This window comes from Vigna radiata, chromosome 7, assembly GCF_000741045.1.
Source record: "Vigna radiata var. radiata cultivar VC1973A chromosome 7, Vradiata_ver6, whole genome shotgun sequence".
Taxonomy (NCBI): Eukaryota; Viridiplantae; Streptophyta; class Magnoliopsida; order Fabales; family Fabaceae; genus Vigna; species Vigna radiata.
In genome coordinates, this window is record NC_028357.1 from 2,481,000 (window position 1) to 2,504,028 (window position 23,029).

General features: G+C 31.3%; 2 protein-coding genes across 3 annotated transcripts; both read left to right on the forward strand.

Annotated features, from left to right (window-relative positions):
• Window positions 1-779: 779 nt before the first annotated feature.
• On the forward strand, window positions 780-9,465 carry LOC106768403 (alpha-mannosidase). Of its 2 annotated transcripts, XM_014653549.2 has the most exons (28): window positions 780-1,450; window positions 1,517-1,600; window positions 1,713-1,801; window positions 2,128-2,302; window positions 3,324-3,536; window positions 3,633-3,704; window positions 3,876-3,989; window positions 4,094-4,194; window positions 4,300-4,393; window positions 4,498-4,665; window positions 4,774-4,863; window positions 5,116-5,181; window positions 5,258-5,314; window positions 5,392-5,611; window positions 5,815-5,948; window positions 6,278-6,343; window positions 6,432-6,491; window positions 6,721-6,792; window positions 7,316-7,363; window positions 7,480-7,599; window positions 7,696-7,761; window positions 7,967-8,079; window positions 8,158-8,248; window positions 8,464-8,574; window positions 8,650-8,745; window positions 8,814-8,861; window positions 9,004-9,072; window positions 9,188-9,465. In XM_014653549.2, the coding sequence occupies exons 1-28, from the start codon at window positions 1,250-1,252 to the stop codon at window positions 9,374-9,376; spliced, it is 3,027 nt and encodes a 1,008-aa protein (XP_014509035.1). In that variant the 5' UTR covers window positions 780-1,249; the 3' UTR covers window positions 9,377-9,465. The 2 variants fall into 2 exon arrangements, with proteins under 2 accessions (XP_014509035.1, XP_014509034.1); XM_014653548.2 differs by having other exon boundaries at window positions 784-1,600.
• Window positions 9,466-15,038: 5,573 nt separating this feature from the next.
• Window positions 15,039-17,765, forward strand: LOC106765930 (protein EARLY-RESPONSIVE TO DEHYDRATION 7, chloroplastic). Its single transcript, XM_022784406.1, is given in 5 exon segments — window positions 15,039-15,367; window positions 15,370-16,129; window positions 16,315-16,481; window positions 17,017-17,101; window positions 17,171-17,765. Coding segments are annotated over 5 exon segments (1,362 nt in total). The 5' UTR covers window positions 15,039-15,207; the 3' UTR covers window positions 17,361-17,765.
• The last annotated feature ends 5,264 nt before the right edge of the window (window positions 17,766-23,029 follow it).

The window sequence follows — 23,029 nt, forward strand, 5'->3', positions numbered from 1 at the left end:
AATATTAAATATTAGTTGTCTTGTTTGAATGAAGTATTCTTATTACTATCAAGTGCAAACTTTACTACTTTAACTTTAGAGACATGAATCACAAAATTAACTATTACAAACTGCAACTGGAAAATAGTGCCGACAAATCATGATAAACATCAATCGAGAATTGGATTAGATTGATAGATAAATAATCTGAATAATGTGAAATAAAAGCTAATTTATATCAATATAGAGTAGAAAACTTTGATTTACACCAACTGAATATTAGTCTCTTTAGCCATATCTAAAAGAAAAAGAAAAGCTTAGTTGACACTCATTGAAAGATTAATCATGTCAATGTTGAGAAATCTTTGATTAATATTAATTAAGAAAAAACTCCAACTTATCTTCTAACAGTTAATTGTAGAAAATAAAATAGTCTTAAATGACATCAATTGAAAATAATATATGATGATGTTAATACAAAATTTGGGTTTAACATATGGTTAAAGTTGACAAAAAAAATCTAATTCATTTTAACTTAAAAATATCATTGATTTGTATAACAAGGAAGAACTTTAGTGATAACTATATGTAAAAAAAGTTTTGAAATAGAAAATAATTAAGTTGAAGAAACCTTGACCTTAACAGAATCAATGAGCTACATATCAATGTTAAGTCCACAATATCTTAATTGTGATTGAGCAAAAAATAATAAAATATGAAGAAAAAAGTACATAAGTTTAAGGAGAAAGCAAGGAAAATGTCAAAGTATCAGTTTTAGGTTAAATTTAATCTAATTGTAATTATAATTCAAACTTTCTGTCCAAATAATGCAATATTTAAGTTTTTTTAAACACAACTTAACCTTCTAAATACTTGTATGTCTGAGTACCGCAGCCAGCAGTTTGTAAATGACAATAAACTCAGTAAAGCACGTGAATAGATCATAACGAAATAAACAATGAAACAGGGTTTGTAAGCATGGATGAAACACCCAAAATTGGATCTCAAACTTATACACAGTGAAGATAAAAACAAAAGTCTAGAAAGTTGTGAAATCCTAATTTTGAAATACTTCTGATACATAAGTTAAAGAGATAGAAATTAATTAATCAGCCTATTCCAGTACATAGTTTCCAGGGCCGGCATTCTTAGGCATGGACCAACCATTACTTTATTTGTTGGGTCAATTCAAAGCTTTGTTATATCCTTTTCCTTTAGTATCCCTTTAATGCCATAATCCTCACACTCACCAAAGTTTCAGACTCTGCAAATGGTTGCACAAACTCTCTCTGCTTTTCTATGGCTTTCCTTCTGTGCCACACTAGTTTCTGCCAAATACATCAGGTACAATACAGGGGCTGCTATTGCTCCAGGAAAACTGAATGTTCACCTGGTTCCACACTCCCATGATGATGTTGGTTGGCTCAAAACCGTTGATCAGTACTACGTCGGATCAAACAACAGTATCCAGGTTAGAATCATAACATTCATTTGTGTTCGTTTTCAGCATTATATAATTCTCAGTTGGATGAAACAGGGGGCATGCGTTGAGAATGTGCTGGACTCGGTGGTTGTGTCACTGAAGAAAGACCCAAATAGAAAGTTTGTGTTTGCCGAAATGGTAAAACGAAATCTGTCATAACCCAGACATGGATTAAGGTTTTGGTGCATTTGTTGTGAATTGGACATAATACTAGGTTTGGTTTGATCGGTTAAATGGTGATAAATGTTAGGCCTTTTTCCATCGGTGGTGGGTGGAACAAAGTCCAGAAACACAAGAAGAAGTGAGAAAGCTTGTGAATGCGGGGCAGCTAGAAATCATGTACGTGCCAGATTTATGCTTTACTTTTTGGGAAAAAGTATCTTTTAACAATTTTTTTTTATATTCAACGCATACGTAACATTATATAAATTTATACAGACCAATAAAATAATTACACGTAAACCAATAAAATGATAAGACATATGTTATTATAAAAAAGTTCTTAAAAAAAGGTAAAAATATCATTCTCTTTACTTTTTATCTCCATTTGTCTTTCTAAAAACTAGAGCTTCTTTTTGTGGGGTCCAGCACGTGTGTGTTTTTGTGTGAGAGACAAAGATTTGGGAATCTTGCTGCAATGTGTTTTGACGTGTTTTTGTCGGCAGAAACGGTGGTTGGTGCATGCACGATGAAGCTGCAACGCACTACATAGACATGATTGATCAAACCACTTTGGGCCATCGATTTATCAAGGATGAGTTTAACAAGACTCCCACCGTTGGATGGCAGATTGATCCATTTGGACACTCTGCTGTGCAGGCTTACCTTCTTGGAGCTGAGGTACCTCCATTATCAATCACCCATTCATTTCACTCCTTTTCTTCTTTAATCCGATTCAATTTCTTAATTAAGTCACCCTTTTCCTTAAAAAAAAACAAGTTAAGCACTGGAAAAAAAAAACTAGAAGGGAAGACATAAATAATAGACAAATTAAAGATAAGAAGATAAAATTAATAACTATGTATTTTTTTAACTACAAAATCAAATAATAAAAATACTTAGGTAAAAATAAAAACATTTTAAATATTTAATAGAATAATTCTTTTAATAAATTTTTTACAAAAAACCATCTAAATTCATAAAATAATTTAAACGTAAATAAGCTTTTTTATTATTTATTGTAGAAAACGTACTATATTATCTTTATTTACTGTTATTATTCGAAGATTATATACTAAGTTGACATTTGGTTGGCTGGTTTTTATATTGAGAAAGTAAAACCATGGGCTACATCTAAACCTGTTTAGTTTTGGAATAGTAATTATGTCATGATATTTTTCTTTTACGAAATTTTACTTGACTTATTACTAGAAAGATATCACCAATGTTGAATTTTATTTTTATCTTTTGATGATGACATTATTGAATAAAATTAGTTTTTCAATGAATTATACAATTAAAAATTTAAAATATTTGATGATTTTATTTATTTAATTGTAAATTATGGATGATAAATATATATTACGTTTTATTGCAAGTAAATAGATTCGAATATAAAAATTACACTTTAAATTTATAAAAAATAATTAAAATTTCCTTAAAAAGAACTAAAATCCAATTATATTAAAAATAATTTAAAATGAAGTAAAAAAGTATCATGAAATAAAATGTATAAGTTAGTTGTTGTAATATATTTTAACTTCTCATCATCCTGTTTATGTTCTTCACCCATGATTTAATAATGTGTAGGTATACTTTGCATTTTCTCTAAAATGAATTGTGCTTCCATATTAATTGCACAATTGTGACTACTAATGAATGAAAAAAGAAATAATCAGTTTTAATTTGGCATTGCATGCAGCTTGGGTTTGATTCTGTACATTTTGCAAGAATTGATTATCAAGACAGAGCTAAGCGCAAAGCTGATAAGTCTCTTGAAGTTGTTTGGCGTGCCTCCAAAACATTTGGTTCTTCCGCTCAGATTTTTGCCAATGCTTTTCCTGTTCATTACAGTGCTCCAAATGGTTTCAACTTTGAAGTCAATAATGCTGATGTTAATGTTGTTCCAGTGCAGGTTCCAACACTCAACAGCTAAAATGATGATGCTATTTTGCATATTTTGATACGCACATAATGGCTTATATATTTAACTTCACTTTTACATATGCAGGATGATCCTCTTCTTTTTGACTACAACGTTGAACAACGTGTCAAAGACTTTATTGAAGCTGCTACTACCCAAGTAATCTCATTCCATCCAAGAATTTTGTCATTAGAGTGGCAATTTCCTTGTAGTGATTAATGAGTGTATCATTGTAGTGGGAATGAGAAAGTCACAAATTTTGAATATGACTCTTGAAACTGAGAGGTTCTCATTTCATATACCAATTAGCTTTGCTTGTGGTTAATTTAGGCAAATGTGACGAGGACAAACCATATAATGTGGACAATGGGTGATGATTTCCAGTACCAATATGCAGAGTCTTGGTTCAAGCAAATGGATAAATTAATTCACTATGTTAATAAGGTGATGAATCATAGTACATCCCAGCTACCGATTGTTATACATGTATTGTTTGATCATATTACGCTGAGAGCAAATGCATACTTCCCTGTGTTTTAAATCTTCAGGATGGTAGAGTAAATGCGTTGTATTCCACTCCATCTATTTACACCAATGCCAAAAATGCTGCTAATCAAACTTGGCCACTGAAAACTGATGATTACTTCCCGTAAGGATATACATGCTATTGTTTTGCTTGGAAACTAGCTTATTATATCTCAACCACTTATGCACATTTCCTGATTATTTCTTATATATATATATATATATATAGGTATGCTGATAGTGCTAATGCTTATTGGACTGGCTATTTCACGAGTCGCCCAGCCTTAAAGCGATATGTTAGGATGACAAGTGGATACTACTTGGTACAATACTTTGTACTAAACAAAATAAAATTGGATGGATTTTTTTCTTGTTTTCTCCCGAGTGTTCTAGTTGAATACGAGACATTGCTAAACTTTTGATGCAGGCAACGCGTCAGCTTGAATTTTTTGCTGGAAAGCAATCAGCTAAATACAATACTTTTGGTCTTGGAGATGCTCTAGGAATTGCACAACACCATGATGCTGTCAGTGGCACTGCCAAACAGCACACAACCAATGACTATGCCAAACGACTGGCTATTGGAGTCTCTGAGGTCAGGAATTAGAAATTGTACAAATTTTAAATTTGACCATATATTTTTTGTCCTGGCCTGATTCGTTTATCTAGTTAAAGTTTCCAAAAAAACAATGTTTTCTTATAGGCTGAAGCAGTTGTTAGTTCTTCTTTGGCTTGTCTTACTAGTAAGAAATCAAGTGATCAATGTTCAGAACCTGCATCGGCTTTTGCCCAGGTAAAGTTTCAATTTCAAAGAAAAAGCAATGTTTCTCTATGTTTGATATTTGTTAATCTTGTCCAAATGTCTTGCCAAAAAAATGTCGAAGACATTTCTGTCAATGCTCCAGGCTTTCAGCTAAAGATAGATATATCTACAAGACTTGTTTACCGTGATATGTTTATTTTGTATACGTAGATTATATAGTTTGTCATATTCTTGATTCTTTAATTCTTCTTTTTTTCTCATTACTGTTGGATCTTTTGGCAGTGTCAATTGTTAAATATCAGTTACTGCCCTCCTACAGAAGATAACATTCCAGACGCTAAGAGTTTGGTAACATTTTCTTAAGCTTTGATAAGGAGTTCTGGTTAAATTTTGTCTATCATATGTTAATAATAATTATTTCCAGGTAGTCGTGGTGTATAATCCACTTGGATGGAAACGTACTGATATTGTCAAAATACCAGTGAGTACATGTCATTTACTTGCAACGTCATAATACATATTGATTCCAATGTTATCTAAAGGTGGCATTTACATTAGGTTAATGATGCTAATCTTGTTGTCCAAGACTCACTGGGCAATAATATCGAAGTACAATATGTGGATGTGGATGATGTTACAACAAATTTAAGAAATTTCTATGTAAAGGCTTATTTGGGGGTGTCACCAAAACAAGCCCCAAAGTACTGGCTTCTGTTTCAGGCTTCAGTACCTCCACTTGGATGGAGCACGTACTTCATTTCTAAAGCAACGGGAACAGGTGCACTTCCACTTTTCTCTCATTGTCTAAGTGTACTAACCATTTATTTTCCTTTTTGAAAAAATATAAAAGTTTATATTTTTATGATCATTTTACTCTTATATTCTGTATTAAAGGAACGTAAGAGTGTGTCATGATATCATTACTCTAAATTTATTAGTTTTTAGTACTAAGCATGCTTTTTTGTTGTTTCAATTTAAAAGGGTCCGAAACAAAAAACCTATCTAACCTCGGCAGTCAGAGAGGTGACACCGTTGTCATTGGGCCTGGAAATTTAAAGATGTCCTTTTCCTCAGCCTCTGGGCAACTCAAAAGGATGTACAATTCTCGAACTGGAGTACGTATTTTGCAAAGTTCATACAGCACAGTATTTCCCACTCATTGAACTTCAAATTGTCATATTCCATGATCATTTATTTATTTATTTTGACACATAATCACGATTTATTCAACATTCCTACTCATGGTCATGACCATTTACTGTCATGCTATATTTTGTGTATTCTTGAAAATATATTCTATTGAATTCATATGCATAAAAGTAATGTATAGCAATAGCATGTTCAAGGCATAATTTCTCATATTTTAGTTTTATTGATTTCATATCCTGACATATATTCTAAGGGTGTGATAGAGAGTATTTCACTATGTTCAAAAATTTTCCAGGTTGATATACCTATTCAGCAAAGCTATCTCTATTATGGATCTAGTGAGGGTGATAGTGATCCTCAGGTCTGTGATTTATTTGCACATACAACTCATTCCAAAAACAAATTGAATTAGTACAACGTATGCGTCAATGGTGTGATTTCTTCCACAGGCTTCTGGTGCGTATATATTCCGGCCTAATGGATCCCCTCCAACTATCATTTCAAGATCAGTAAGTTCTTTCCATGAGTCTAGTAACATCTGAGATTAGTTTTATATAAAATAGAATTATTTATATGAACTCTAAATGGACAACAAGATATTCATAAAAAGTTCTAACATAGGATCATGGTTTGCTATTTTCTGTACTACATGCTTTCCAATGTCCTTCTAGGATTTTTATATTTCTAATACTACATCTATTGTCTCTATATTTGCCTTTTGATTTATTTGATGTGCAGGTGCCCACTAAGGTAATCCGCGGACCACTAGTTGATGAAGTTCATCAGAAATTTAGCTCTTGGATTTATCAGGTAAGTACCTCAGCAGAATTATTAAGTCTAGGATGCAAAAAGATTCCGAGTCTTTTAAAGATAATGCTTTTTCTTTAGCTTATATTCTCTAGTCCCATATATTCTATGTTGTAATAAATTTATGAATTTCAAGATACAACAGTGGAGGCTGAGTATTAGTGTTTCTTGGCTTCGTTTTATTGAGGCAATTAAATGATACACAATGTAGATCTTTAATGGAGTGAATGCATTCAGGACCGGAAGGCAGGAACCTTATCCCATTATCTGGATTGATGACATTTAGAACTAATTTTTTAGACTATAATTTTGAGTGGTTCAATAATCAATGACTACAAATTGCCTGAAGGAAAAGAAAAAGCATTGCAGTGGAAAAGTTGCAGCTCATTTCTTTGCTTTCAGCTCATTAAGTTATAGATTATGACAGATGTCCAATTCATTGTAAATGATACTTTAATTGAATATTCGAAGGCCTCTGCTTTGTCTTGAATAACCTTTTCTTACTATTTGTTTATTTACCTTTTAGGTTACTAGGCTTTACAAAGGCAAAGACCATGCTGAAGTCGAATTCACTGTAAGTTGGATTGTCTGGTCTTATGAAGTTTATGTTAATTGGCCTAACATGGATTCCATAGGCTGGAGTCGTTAAATAGCAAATAATAAGGTTCTGACCTGAGTTTATTTATGAAGATTGGTCCAATTCCTACTGATGATGGAGTTGGAAAAGAGGTGATCACACGAATGACAGCAAATATGGCCACAAACAAGGAGTTTTATACTGATTCCAACGGCAGAGATTTTCTCAAACGAGTAACTTTATACATTTTTTCTCTCTTTATAATGAAATGCTCTAGGGAGAAAATAATTGCAGCATTGACTTATATGACCCTTAAAACTGTCATGCAGGTTCGAGATCATAGGGATGATTGGCCCCTTCAAGTAACTCAACCAGTTGCAGGAAACTATTACCCAGTAAAATTCTTTAACTCTTAATTTCATCAGGATTTCAGGTTTTAATTGTAGATAATGTTAGGGCATGAAAGACTGGAAAATTAAATAGAAGAATTTGAGAGAGAAGGAGTAGCATATGTTACTTCTGTTGCTCCAAAGTTGATAGGTTTCTACAATGTTGATAAAATTTATATAGAACTATTCTATTGTTTTTTTCGCTGTCCAGATCAATCTTGGAATTTATACCAAGGATAAGAAATCTGAGTTCTCAGTCTTAGTTGATCGTGCCACTGGTGGGGCTAGCATCAAAGATGGTGAGGTGGAATTGATGCTTCATAGGTATTAAATNTGTCTTTTAGTCTAAATCAGTAGTATTTTACTGCAAANAAAATATTAANATAATTTTTACCACTCAAGGCGTATTCTTCATGATGATGGTAGAGGAGTTGGGGAAGCACTCGATGAACAAGTTTGCGTGAACAATAACAAAACATGTGAAGGACTAACAGTATGGCAATCTCATCAATTGATTTATATTTCTTTGCATCCTCTTTATTAATTGATTGAGTGACAAATTCAGTTTGCTTTTGTGAAAGGTATGAATTGAAACGCTCTCTTTCACCAACTTGCTAGAAAAGCTAGAAACTAGAAATTGACTATGTTTTCCTTTCTTCTATCTATGTAAAGTATATCTATCTCTCTTTTTTTTTCCTGTCATATCAGGTCAGAGGAAATTATTATATCAGCATAGACAAACTTGGGGCTGGTGCACGCTGGCGCCGCACAACTGGTCAAGAAATCTATTCGCCATTCTTATTGGCTTTTACACATGAGGTGTGATATGACAGTTGCATGCACTTATCAATTTCTAATCATCAACATATTAATGATATCTTATGAGCTTATCAGAACTTGGAAAGTTGGAAGTCCTCACATTGGACCAAAGGAACGATCCTGGACCCAAATTACAGCTTGCCCCCGAATGTAGCTCTGATAACTCTTGAGGTAGAACAAATGCTGAGGATTTTTGTAACACTTTTGATTATCTCTCTCTAAACAAATTTCTTTTGCAGGAGTTGGATGGTGGAGTTGTGCTTCTCCGTTTGGCACATCTATATGAGGTTAGTCTATACAAGTATTTATCTCATATAACTTCAGATGCACGAAGCAAATTGCATAAATACATGTTTTAGTGTAATTCAGTTTGATTATGCAATACTGTAATATCTCTAAGTTTTAATATCATGTTTTCGATGTGATTAGCCAAGTGAAGATGCTGAGTATTCAACTCTAACCAAAGTAGAATTGAAGAAGCTGATTGCCAAGAAAACGGTACATAGATATTCTTTTCACATACTTTTTTAGATTAGCATATAATTTGGATTGCTTTTGTGCTATAAAACTTTGTATTTCTGGTTGTAACGTGTGATGGTGTTTTATTATGCAGATAAAGGAGTTGAAGGAGGTGAGTTTATCAGCTAACCAAGAGAAGTCAGAAATAAAGAAAATGACATGGAAGGTTGAAGGAGACAATGGACAAGAAGCTCAAGGTCTTAGGGGTGGCCCTGTCAGCAGTCCTAATTTGGTTGTTGAGCTTGGCCCCATGGAAATACGAACTTTCCTTTTGAAACTTTAAAATACCTCAAGTCATCATTGATGAATTTATTTGAAGAAATAAACATTGAAATATTTCTGTCAGTGAAATAAACATGTTTGATGTTTCTATCTTTTGTCTTCAATTTCTAATTGCAAAAGGCTAACTAAATCCCATATTTTATCTCCTTTTCGTGAAGTCTGTAATATATCAAATATTTGGATAATAAATTTTTAAATGAAAAGTGTGTTTATCGGAAATTATATACAAATTTTACATTCAGGAGACCTTATCTCTTTATTATCCATGTAAGTTAATCTTACTTTCTCAACTTTTTGTACAGTGTGAAAGGACTCATATTATCAAGTAATTGATGCATTAATATTCCTCTTAAATATTGTATCGTGAAGTTAAAGTTGTACTGTATAGACAGTAGTATTTGTGTTCCTCATCACCTACTTTAGGATTTTCTATACAAATTTATATTCTAGCATTAACAAATACTTACCTTGCATATACATTTCTTAATTTTTCCTTTTCTTGCAATTTTATTTTTCTTTAGTCATTTAATATTCTCCAAGGTTTTTTCTTTAAGTTTTACTTGCTCTTCAAATTTTACAAAAAGCTTCCCTTAATATGAAAAATTGCTTTTTCCATTAAGCTTTTTAAAAAATAAGAGTTTACATTTATGTTGATCATCTTATTTATCTTGAATAGAAAATATCTTTCTAATTAATTCAACTTACATTTATTATCCAAATATTGTTTTATTTAATATATAATTGAAATCTATATTATCATATATAGACAAAAATCAAATTTATTTTTGTTATATTGTTATATCGTTATATCATCATGGTTAAAAAATCTAAGTGTGAAAGTCTCAAATTGTGTAATGATGAGAAGGCTAAATACTATATAATGAAGGTTTAACATTAAAATTTTTTTTATTGAAGATGATATCAATTTTTTATGTGGATAGATTTTTGAATCCTAATTTGACGAGTCAAGTGGATAATGGACTTTAGGACTCATGTTACATACTCTTAGACAACACAAAAAAAAATTAAAATGAAACATTTAAAGGTTGATAATGACAATTTAAAATATTTTTTTATTTTTATATTTTTTCATTAAGGTGCATTTACATAGACTCAGGGGAATGAACATAAACACTCTAAAACTAGGATTAGACATGTCTTTTCATTAAATTACGTTAAGAGAGAAATTCAACACAACAGAAAAGGAAGCAAAAACATGAGTGTGTTATGATGAAAATATTTTTTCTTATTAAAAGATTTGTGAGAACTAGTTGGTGCAAAGGAAGGGCGTTCTTATGATCAAGGAATGAAAGTAGTATGAATTAAGATAAGGAGAGCTAACTAGATATTTTTCTTTTATTTGAATATGTGTTGTCTTGTGATTTTGATGAGAGTTCATGGAAAAATTATTTGAATCATAATGTGTATGCAGTATAGCATTGAGATATACTAAAATATATATGAAGTTTAAACTCTTGGATATTTGTTGTTTATTCATCTTAAATGTAATTTGACAATTGTATTATAATATATTAGTAAAGGGGTAAAGGGTAAGGTGTTGGGTTATTGTGTTCAGTGTTGTAGAAGTGAATTAAGCATTTTAAGGTTATTGATTTGTTTTTACTTTGAGATTGATGCATTTTTTTTTTTTTTTTTATGAATGAGTGTATGCATTTTATGCTTTGGAAGTAAACTTGTTGATTATTAGGTCTTGGTATTTTTCCTAGGAATAAAGGTGATGTGGTTTTGGTAAATTATAATTTTCTTTTTCAATGTGAATTTGATAGGGCATGATGTTGTTTTGGTTTTATTATGGCTACATGAAAAGGAAATAAGAGGCTTTGTTAGATTATATAATGTTAAAGTGATTGATAATGCTAATTCTTACCATTATCTAAGCATCATTTTAATAGCAAAATCAACTCTTTTCTAGCTTGAAATTTGCTTAAATCCTCTATTTTATCTAGTTTTAGTATTTATCTATATTTTGAGCTACATTACGTAAATAATACTCTAATCCCTTGTTTTTGATCTATTTTGATGTTAGGAAGATCCTCCATTACATTGAAGAGCCTTGGTGATCTAGGAAGCCATTGATGTAAAAGTCATTTTCGCTTAAGCGAGAATATTTTAGCTTAAGCGAGAATATTTTAGCTTAAGCGAGAATGACTATCTTCTCCAAGAAATATCTTCTCGCTTAAGCAAGAATAGTTTAACTTAAGCGAGAATTCAGGCAATATATATACTCACGAGACAAAACGAAAAGGGGTCTTTGGTTCTTTGGAGGCTCGATTTCACGTCTGGAGCTCATGGAGGGCACGAGGAGCTTGTGGAAACATCTCCTCCTCTTCCTTTGGGTCTCCTTCTTCTTCCATCTTCCATGTTTGTAAGCTTTAGGGTTCTCCATGGAAATGGAGAACCAGATTCATCTTGTTAGGGTTAGATGTAACCTATGAACTCTTGTGTAATGAATGATTGTTTCGTATTTATATATTGCCTTTTCTATCTATTACTAGTATTCTTGTTTCCGATCTTAAAGCTTGCATGTAATGGGGACGTTCATGACTTGATTTTGGGGTTTCATTGAGCCAGGGATGGGATATGAAATCTTGAACTGAAACAAGAGTCCTTGTGGGTCATTGAGCCAGGGATGGGATATGATTTGCATGTTGTCTTAGATCCTAGTTCTTAATGCGGGTTTGCTTGTTACATTTTCCAAGGGATTGGAGTTTGATAGGGAAAACCTAGGCTCTTTCATCTAAGGGATTGGGGTTAGAGTGTTTTAGTGGATTGACTTTAGTAAATTGATAGAAAGGAGATGAAATTAGTTATACACAAGAGTGAATTAGAGAAATCTAATCTTAACATTGACATTTCATTCCATTTCTAGTCTTTTCCATTTCTAAGTGCCTTCAAGACCAAAGTCCAACCTTGTAATTATTTGTGAATTTATCTTTTTGCACATATTCTTGAATGAATGTTATGTTCTTGAGTCTTAATGAGTTGTTAATCACACAATTTTCTAGTATTACGAGTCTCTTGGGAAAACGATACCTGGTCTTACCAGTTTTATTACTTGAACGATTTGGTGCACTTGCCAAATTCTTTATCAGTGATGAATTACGACTTTGTCAAAACTAGTCAATCCCTGTCTGAGATGTACTCGTCCCATACTTTTAAGCCATTGGCCGAGATATATTAGACCTTGATTGATAAGTATCAAATTTTGACTGAGTTGTATATGATCTATCATTATAAATCTGGTGGCTTTGCATGAGTCAATGCCTTACGTTGAGACCATTTTGTGTGTTGAATTGGGGTGTGATATCATATGTGGTTGTATCGGGTTAAAATGTTGGTTGAGGGATATGATGTAATTTTTATATTTTATCTAGTAGTAATGATGTGAGTTTAAGTTATATAATTGTTTATAATATGGAATGGAATATATGTTATTGTGAACTTAATGCTTGCATATATGATGTGATGGTACGGATGAAAAACCTGCGTCTCGACTAGAAGTGAGAAGGCTTTGGGAGCTAATCTTGAGAACTCTAGTTGTGGTCTCTAGAAAAGTGGTGATAAGTGACATAATTTACTTTATCAGTGAAGTTCTATAGAAGAGTGATGAGAAGTGACACCGTGTACTTCATAAAGCTCTCTAAGAGAATGATGAGAAGTAACACCATTATATTGTCTATGATCGTATCATTATATCTTTGTATTAACTTCCTATGTTAATTCTAATTATAAGTAACATTATAATTATATATTGCCATATGTAGTATTAAGTAACATATTAGATGTTCTAGGACAAAACTCTCCTCTACTTCACCTTTGACTTTTTTTGTTAGATGATGTTGAACAATTTTCATTATGTAAAATTTTCCATTAATGGCAATCTCATTTATGTCATTGACATTATAATAATAAATATAAATAATTTTAATAATTATATTACAGAAATTTTTTTTTATTTTTTTAAAATATTTTTATTATAAATATTTACTTTATTTTAAAATATAATTAAATATTAAAAAACAGTAAAATAAAAAATAACGGTTAACTTTAAAAATTAAACGGATTAAAAGATAAAATTTGTAAGATAATTGTTTTAGTTAAAAAGAAAGATAGGATAATATTGAAAGAAAAATTAAAAGTAAAAAATTCCTTTATATAAAACCATTAAATTTGAAACATTAAAAAAAGTTCACGATCTCTCGTATAAATTTTAATCTCATTCATACCTCAAAATCTCTCATGTAAATTTTAATCTCATTCATGCCTCAAAATGTGAAAAATTGTAAATATTATTGTTTCAAATTTTTATGGTCTTTATTAAACTTAAAAAATAATGACTATAAATATTTTAATTTAACAATGTTGATTTTTTATGTGATAAACAATATTCGAGACTAACATTTAAATTTAAACATATTAAATAATATAAAAAATTCAATATCGATCTAAAATATTATTTAGTATCAAAATAATTTCATATAATTAGTTTAGAATAATTATATTTATTCATTTTCAAAAATTAAAAACTAAATTATATCAAAATTTAAAACATAAATAAATTTTAATTTTACATTAAATTGAGAGTAATAATACATTTAATTCTAAATTTTATTATATAAATAAAAAATAATCCATAAAATAAATTAATGAAGTCCAGTCACAAACTTTCTTAATGTGATGTTAGTATTTGTTTAATATATTTTTTAGAAAAAATAATGATATTTTGACAGTATTTTTTAATAATATTTTAATATCATTTATGTGTGATTGGTTTATAGTAATGTTTATATATAATTATTATTATTAATTGTGAAATAATTTTGAACCAATAATGACACTAAATATATTAAAATGATATCAAAGTACATCATCCTTTTATTTTATTTTTTTAGAAAAGATCATTTTGGGTTAACTATTCTTCTAACTCTCTTATTAAACGTCTTTCAACGTATTCTTTTTTTAAGATTTTGATATTTCTTATTCTACACTTTATTTCATATGCAGGGCCTACCAAGGTAATGGACCCTATTTGATGAAGTTCATCAGAAATTTTTGGGATTGGATTTACCTGGTTATTAGAAAATTAGTAAAATAATTTTATATATTTTTTATGTATTTTTTTTTCTCTTGTACAAGTCCACATATTTATCTTGTGATAACGAATAAATTTCTTTTGATTACGCTTAGCTCTACTGTGTAGACTATAAATGTTGACTTAACATAGAAAATTTTGGTCATTGTCCGGGAAGAAATAACTACAGTGGAAAAGGTGAAACTTTTAAGCAACAGACGTTTAAGTTAATTTTAAGTTATAAATTATAATATTTACAAAAATAGTTGTATTCATAGTCTGAATAAATACATTAATGCTCAGCCATGAAAAACCTATCTTGCTATTTATTTAGGTTACTAGGCTTTACACAATACAAATACCATGCTAGCTGAAATTGAATCCAATGCAAGTTGTTGCATTGTCAGATTTCATGAAAACAAATATGTATTACAAATTTAAATGTGAAAATATAAACTAAAAAGCGTGTAAAATATTAATAATCAATAGTTCATTCATTTGAAATATTAATACAGAAGTTTTAAAATCTTAAAAAATTTGATCAGTCGGCGGAGTCAGAAAAACAAAACAAAGCAAGTTCCGCAGCGACATCGACGCGGGAAATTTACGTTGCAGTTAACAAATCTTGCTCTAAGCGCCACGTGTCGTTTTTCCTCTGTCAGTTGGTTTTCCGTTTCTCATTCCAAATCCACACAACGGTAACGACTTTGGGAGTTGGAAGTTGGAAACTCCGTTCATCAATGGCATCTGAAATTCCTAACGAGAAAAACTCCCTCTATCCGCAGGTAATAGTCGATGTAAATCCCGAAGCATCTTCTTCCAACCCTTCCTCCAATCTTTACCCCAAAATCGACGAGGTCGAAAACCTCCTCCCGAACAACTTGAGCGCCTCCGCCCCGCCGCCGAGGAGGTTCTCATCAAGGTCCCCGGCGCCATCCTCCACCTCATCGACAAGGAATGCAGCGTGGAGCTCGCCTGCGGCGACCTCAAAATCATCTGCCTCCGCCAGGGGACGAATATAGTCGGCTTTTATGCAAATGTCGGCGATATACAATGGCCCATGGCAAAAGACGAGGCGGCGGTAAAGGTAGACGACTCGCACTACTTCTTCTCCCTCCACATGCCGGACGAATCTAAATCAGATTCCTCCAGTGATGAGGAGGAAAAAAGAGGAATATTTAACCTCCGCCGGAACCGGAAGAAGAAAAAGAAGGACTCCGTTCCCAGCGTGATGAGCTACGGCTTAACGATAGCGTCGAAGGGGCAGGAGGATTTGCTGAAGGAGTTGGATAAGGTGCTTCAGGAATGCAGTGCTTTCTCGGTGCAGAAGGTGTCGGAGGAGGCGAAGAAGGAGGGGGAGGCGTTGGATGCGTCGGTGGCGAAGGAGGTATCGCCGGCGGATTTGCAGACGGAGGAGAAGAAAGAGATGATGGAGGAGAAGTGTGCTGCGTATTGGACCACGTTGGCTCCTAATGTAGAGGATTACAGTGGAACTGCTGCGAAACTTATTGCGGCTGGTTCTGGACAACTGGTGAAGGGGATTTTGTGGTGTGGGGATGTGACGGTGGAACGGTTGCGGTGGGGGAATGAGATCATGAAGCAAAGGATGGCTCCGGGTTCACAGGAAGAGGTTAATCCCGAAACCATGAAGCGGATCCAAAGGTTGGTGTGCTTTTAATTAATCTTCTTTTGCTGTCAGGTTGAATTTGTTCTCTAACAACTTAAGGAATTTGCAGCACTCTGTTGTACTATGTTTTTCTGTTCAATGGTTGTTTTTTGTCTGCTACTCTGTTTGAACTTGAACATTCAAAAAACTGACATTTTCTTTTAACTTGATGTTTATATAGGGTTAAGAGAATGACCCAAATGACAGAGAGTGTAGCAAATGGGGTCCTCACTGGGGTTGTGAAGGTCTCCGGATATTTCACCAGTTCACTTGTAAATTCAAAAGCGGGAAAGAAAATTTTCAGCCTTCTACCTGGCGAAGTTGTGCTTGCATCATTGGATGGATTCAGTATGTCAGTTATCCTAATCCCAGCATCACTATGATGCTGTTTGAGTTGTTTGAGTTTTAAGCATTAATCCAATATCCCCTTGCAAAGAAAGAAATAAAAAACCTTCCAAATTCTTTACAAAGCAAAGAAAATTAGGGCGAAAAAGTTTATATTTTTATTATTACAAGGTAAGAAAAATGATACATGTGTGTAGGGCATTCAAACTCTCACACATGCGCAAAGGGTTCAAACAGGAAAATAACTTGACAAGTGTGTTTGTAGTTGATTAGAACGTTCTGAGTATGTTGTGTTCTGGTTGTCTTCAAAACACAAGCAATTTCTGACTGGCTCGTAGGAATTACAGTTTGAAACTGCTCACAAAAATCAGATAATGAAGTAAAATCATATAAATTTTGTTGAAGTCTTCCAAAATCAGTGTTTAGACATATTCACATGTTTGGGCTTTAAGATCAACCAGCCCTGATCCTGCTATTTAGTTACTGTACATAATTTACCGAGTCAGTTATTATAGTAATGAATTGTTTTTGTAAATAGGCAAAGTGTGCGATGCTGTTGAAGTAGCAGGAAAAAATGTGATGTCAACGTCAAACACTGTTACAACCGAGCTTGTCAGTCACAGGTAAAGAGAATACTATTGAAGAAAGTATGAAATTAGGAATTGAATTTAATGATACTATCTGCACTGCAGATATGGAGATGAAGCTGCAAAGGCAGCAAGTGAAGGACTCGATGCTGCTGGTCATGCTGTGGGGACTGCTTGGGCTGCATTTAAGCTTCGACAGGCTTTGAATCCTAAGAGTGTTATAAAACCTACTGCACTCACCAAATCTGCGGCTGAAGCTGCTGCTGCTGAACTTAAGGCTAAAATGTCCAAGTGATTTCTGCCGGTACTTCTTCAATTATGGTTTTCACCATCATAACATCAACAGCCACTGCTATTCATTCTAGACAGCTATGAACATTCATTTATGATTTTATTTGTGTTTTTCTTTTTTCCTTTATGGTATGTGTGTATATATATACATATCCATTCTCATTACCATGATGTCTGATCTTTCATAAGCTTTAGACTTTTCCCAAGTGTAAATAAAATACAGGATAATTCTACTTGCAGACAATTTTTTTATCACCATTTTTGCAATTTAGAAGAGGAGAGAAGTGAATGATAGAACGGTTGATTTAATTGGAAGCGATAGTGAAAATATGAGTTGTAAATAAGCTTTTCAGAACTGATTTGTATACTTTCGCTGTCATTTCAGTTAATTAAACATAGTTTTCTTCTGAGGTTGTCTTTAATTGATTCAATCCTTTGGCCAAGGCTGATTGATAACAACTTGCGATTAGCACTGAATTTTATTTTAGTTTTCTACTAATCTTAATTGTTCTTGTTTTGAATTTTGAATTCTGATATATAGGCTTGTGATACCGAATTTATAAGTTGTATCTGTCACTTATCCTTCCCAGTACTCTTACCATATGACTAATGACATTTTTCGATGAACTATGAACTACTGTCATACTTTGGTGTACCATCAACTAGTCAAAGTGTAAATTACTAGGATTGGATTAGCAGTTCGGGACTAGTTTGCAACATGTCATAATAATGCAAACTTTATTTTATTTAAAAAAGCAGCCTGTCATAAACACAAACTTTATTATCTTGATTGTACTTAAAGCAAGAGAAAGTGTAAATTTTATGGGATTTCTTTTTCTTGGTGATTGATAGGTGGTATCAGAATTTCAGACTTTGTTCACATCCCAAGTAGTAGAATAAGATAGATTTATTTTTGTGCTTAAAATTGCAACAAACAGTTCCCCCCACTTGGGGATAAGAAGGAAAAAACTGTCCTCCAGAGCTGCCATTTTCATTCTATTCCACTCTATTTCGCTTCCACTGAATTTATACTGAAAGATTGGGAAAATGAAAATTTGCAGTACATACTTTAAGAAGAAGCATAGAATGATGTAAAACGTTTGTGGAGCATGTAGAAAATGGCAAAATAAATGTTCTATTATGATATGACTGGGAGCATTACCGAGTCAGCAATGGCGTAAGAGTTTTCACTTTATACATAGATAGTGATGTGTTCAGTTATCGGAGTAGCCAAAAGTGAATATAAGAAAGGCATGCATACCATTTTGGTCCAAATTCCTATTGATTTGGTGCACAAGGTAAGCGTGCAGAATAAGATCAGTAATAAATACCTTTTAGCTGGGTTATCTGATTCTGAAGCTTAGTTAATTAGTATTAAGATAAGGAAGGGGGTACGTGAGTGGTGTATGACCATTGGCGTATTTGGAAAAAATATCTTTAAAAACTCTTTTTTTGACAATGTATATATATGACAGTTTATGATTGATTCGTTTTGAAATATTTTTAAAACATAACATTAAACAGACCAATAAAATAATGATATATATTTGATTATAAAAAAGTTATTAAAAAAAGTTGTCAAAATATCATCATCCACATCTTTAATTAATGACAACACTTCATATACTTTCTTTTGGTGCAAAAGGGACCAGATGTGCACACTACTAGATTATTACCTCATCTCATTAATATGTAACATCTCAAACAAAACATTTAAATTTTTAAATTTAAATTTATTTCTTTCAAAACAAAATAACAATTTTAAAAAATATAAATATAAATATTTAGACAACATACCTACATTTTCTTTTTATGTTTCTAATCTTATTTGAAACATCATTTGTTCTTTTGTTCTTGTATCAAGATACAACAACCTTCAAGATAAACTAATTGCATTTAATCAATATTAAAAATGGTTTATTATATAAAGCATTCAATAAACAATTCATCTAACTCATTTTATCAATTCAACGTATCCATAAATTTCTTCTATGTCATACCCAGGGTACTGCAGTATATCATAAACTTGAACTTTTCTATTATTTTAATTAATTGAATGGACTCTTTCAAAACTATTCATCAAACTAATATATTTAATAAAATTACAATATAACTATGTTTTAGTTTAAGAGATACCAATTTAATCAATCAAGTGTCTCTTAGATAATCTCCATTAACAAACAAAACCAAAAAAATTCAAAATAAAAAATACACTCTTTAATATTAATTGAAAAAGAATCTCACTCATCTTTAAAGCTCTTCCACAATATTTCATCTTTAATATATACATACTTTTAATCAAACATCATATCACTTTCATCACAAATCTCGATTCATAGTTCATGTTGAATCAGTTGAATTCACGTATCAAAACACAGTCACCAATCCACATTTACAATTTTTAAATAATTAGTTTATTTTACTTGATTTATGAACACAAAACATAATCTTCTCGGCTAAAGATAATATTTACATAAAGAATATTCAAATCAATTATTTGATCATATTATAATAATCATAATAGAACGGATATTCATTTACATACAACTTCTTAATTTTACATATACATTACAAAAATCAATTAGACTCTAAAAAGAATAAAGAACGAACTTACTTTGTTCGATAAATTGATTAAGTATAAACTTTGTCGTTAGAAATTTATGGCGTATTCCGATTTTCAAATAAATGAATAATGAAATAAAAAATTTAGAAAGAAATAGAGAAAATGTTTAAGAGAATAATTAAAGAGATGGTTGATTATTATAAAATGAATTATTTTTTATGATATATTAAATTAATATATAGGATTTAGTTAAATCATGATAAAATCAATTTTAAGATTGCAAATATATAAAATTTTTAAAATATGAGAAATAAGATAAAAAAAATGGAAAATAATGTCATAGAGAAAAAAAATATAACTTAACCTTAAAAAGTAATTGTTTTTAGGTGAATGTATAATTTTAAATAGCGATAAGTATGCCTTAACTATCATGATCAAAGGTCAAACCTTACCCAACTCCAATGGATACGATGAACTACTTTTCAATTTATAAACCCTATTCCCCCACAACCATATAATAAATAAATTAAAAAAAAAGAAATATAAGGGTTAAATTGAACTACTACTACTATAATTAGGTGAATGAATTGCTTGAAAAAAAATTAGCAACTTGTATATCTTTGATCATATATTAACAGTTGTCTGATCAGATATTATTAAATATATTAATAATCTTATGCAACTGTTAATATATGTTGTCTCATAGTCAGATATTATTAAATTTCAAGAAATGAGGAGACTATTATATATGGCTATTAGTTTTTTTTCCAACACTTATCAGGTTCTAAACAATGTTTATAACACTTTTTTAGATAAAATTCAAAGTTTAATATTCTATTCTAAATATATGCCTTAGACACTTATGATGAAACTATACAAAATCTAAAAATGAATAAAATTTTACACAACCATTTTATACATAAAAGATGTATCAAATATTTAAAATAATTGTATGATTATTTTTATATTCATTGCAATCGAATAATAATTTTACTGTGATAATGGGAAATAATCTCCATTAGTGCAACCCCCTTATTTAATATATGGCCTATAAATATAAAAACTAATCTAACAACCAATTATATATTCTAAGTAAGACTATAAAAATATACAATGCTTTTCTGTTCGACAATAACATAATAAGTAAACAGGTTTTATAATATTATCAAATAATTATATAGTTTTTTATTATTCTATAATTTCTAATACGTCCTCTCTATTAGAAAGTGAGTTTAAACCTAATTCAATCCCACAAAACCGGCTTGTAAGGTGAAGCCTACACCGAACGTGAGACTAGATATTAATGGGTGGTCCGATAAGAGCCAATAACGGGTAGAATAATATGTCCAACAAATATGCTAACATAGGCTTTAACCTAGCTCTGATAACAACATATTAAAAGTGAGTTTTAGGTCTAACTCAACCCCACAAAATCAGATGAAATCTGCATCTCACTTATATATATATATATATATATATATATATATATATATATATATATATATATATATATTATAAATTGGCTTTATCTTTGTAACACTCTCAAGTCAAAATATTGAATTTTTTTTTATGTAAAATTTCATATTTATAAATAATTTATAACGAATCTGATGAGACCATATAATTTTGATAAACTTGATTGAAATAAATTTTAAAAAGTGAATTATATAATGTAATTTGGCAAAATTTTTTCTTCTAATGGCTTAATATTATTAACAAAAAGTTAAAAAAAAAAAAAAATAGTATTTCTTTTTCACTGCTGGTGAGCAAAGCGATTCGTGAAACCCTGAGAGCTAAATTTGCACCTAACAGTGGACCTGAGGAATGTAATTCCTTGATGGTATCTGCATTGTAAAGAAGGAATTGAAGTTGAAAACTTGATTAGAATGTGACAGCTTTGTCCAGACCCTTAGTGATAAAAGATTCTGCATATCTTTGATTTGCTTAATGCCTCACTCCCAATATGTTTGTGTATCAATAATAGTAAATTAAACTGTTACAGCAGCCATGGAATTTCAGTGGTCGACACAGTCAACTTGGAAAAATACCTTCCAACTATTCTATTAATTGCTTTGTCTCTTTTGTAAAATACAGAAGAAGGACCCAATCTTGGTACTGTTTGAGGGAACAAAGAATTGCAAGTAGAAGAGTTTTGAGCATGTAAAAAATTAAAACGTGCACTCAAGTTGTTTGTAGTATAATGCCAATGGTATTTGTGTATGATCTTGATGATTTGGTTCTTGATATGTTCTCCTTTTGATGGAGGGTGTCATCAAGCAGTTCAGTTTTCTCCCACTATAAACCATTAAAGATCTTAACCCTCATCTTAGTTAGTGCTTCAATTCATATTATATTCCCGAGTTCTGTACGAACACTGCAAAAAGAGTTTCTATGGAATAGTGAGTTGGAGCACAAAGGTGTGTTCTAGAGGACTCCATTTCTGGTTTATGTTCCCACATTCTATCAGCTAAATTTTCTTCTTGTGGTTATCTCATGTCATTTTTATATTTCTCATAACAATTACGTCATGTTTTCTTTACCAGCTACCACCGATTACCACAAAAATACATAATACACATGTTTGCTCTTTTCTGCTTGAGATTATCCTTTGCGATGAGATTATCATAATACACAAAAATCATAAAATGCAAAGTTTTGTGCTTTGGCTATTATGTGGTTTTGGTCCTCTCCTTTTATTTTTTTACCATATTTTATTCTTTGAATAGGCAAGACATTAGGCTGGTAGAATTGTAGTCGTTGTTCTGATTTTTGTGTTTGATTTGTGCACCCAAAAGCTTCTATTGTAAAACCAGTCACAGAGACACATCCAAAGGCATGTGTTAAAGGACCAACCAATCAGCTAAGTCACTTCTTGCAGACCATATTTAAATATGCAAATGAAATTGAATGAATAAAATAAACATTCGTTTAGGATGTATTGTAGTACTTATTATCATGCAATTAGAATAATTTTGTATGAATGTTTTTTCTCTGTTGAAGTTGGTATAAAAAAACGTATTCTTAGTTTTCCCAATAAGAGTAAAAGTGGAGCAGAAGAATAATGTAGGATTAGAAATAGAAAAGAAAAAATAATTGGGATTCGTTGACCC

Excerpts from the sequence above, each read along its gene's own strand:
- LOC106768403 (XM_014653548.2), top strand. The coding sequence starts at position 1,250 with ATGGTTGCACAAACTCTCTCTGCTTTTCTATGGCTTTCCTTCTGTGCC. Across the intron at positions 8,746-8,813 it reads TAGCTCTGATAACTCTTGAG|GAGTTGGATGGTGGAGTTGT; the intron begins GTAGAACAAATG and ends TTTCTTTTGCAG. Across the intron at positions 9,073-9,187 it reads AGCTGATTGCCAAGAAAACG|ATAAAGGAGTTGAAGGAGGT; the intron begins GTACATAGATAT and ends TTTATTATGCAG.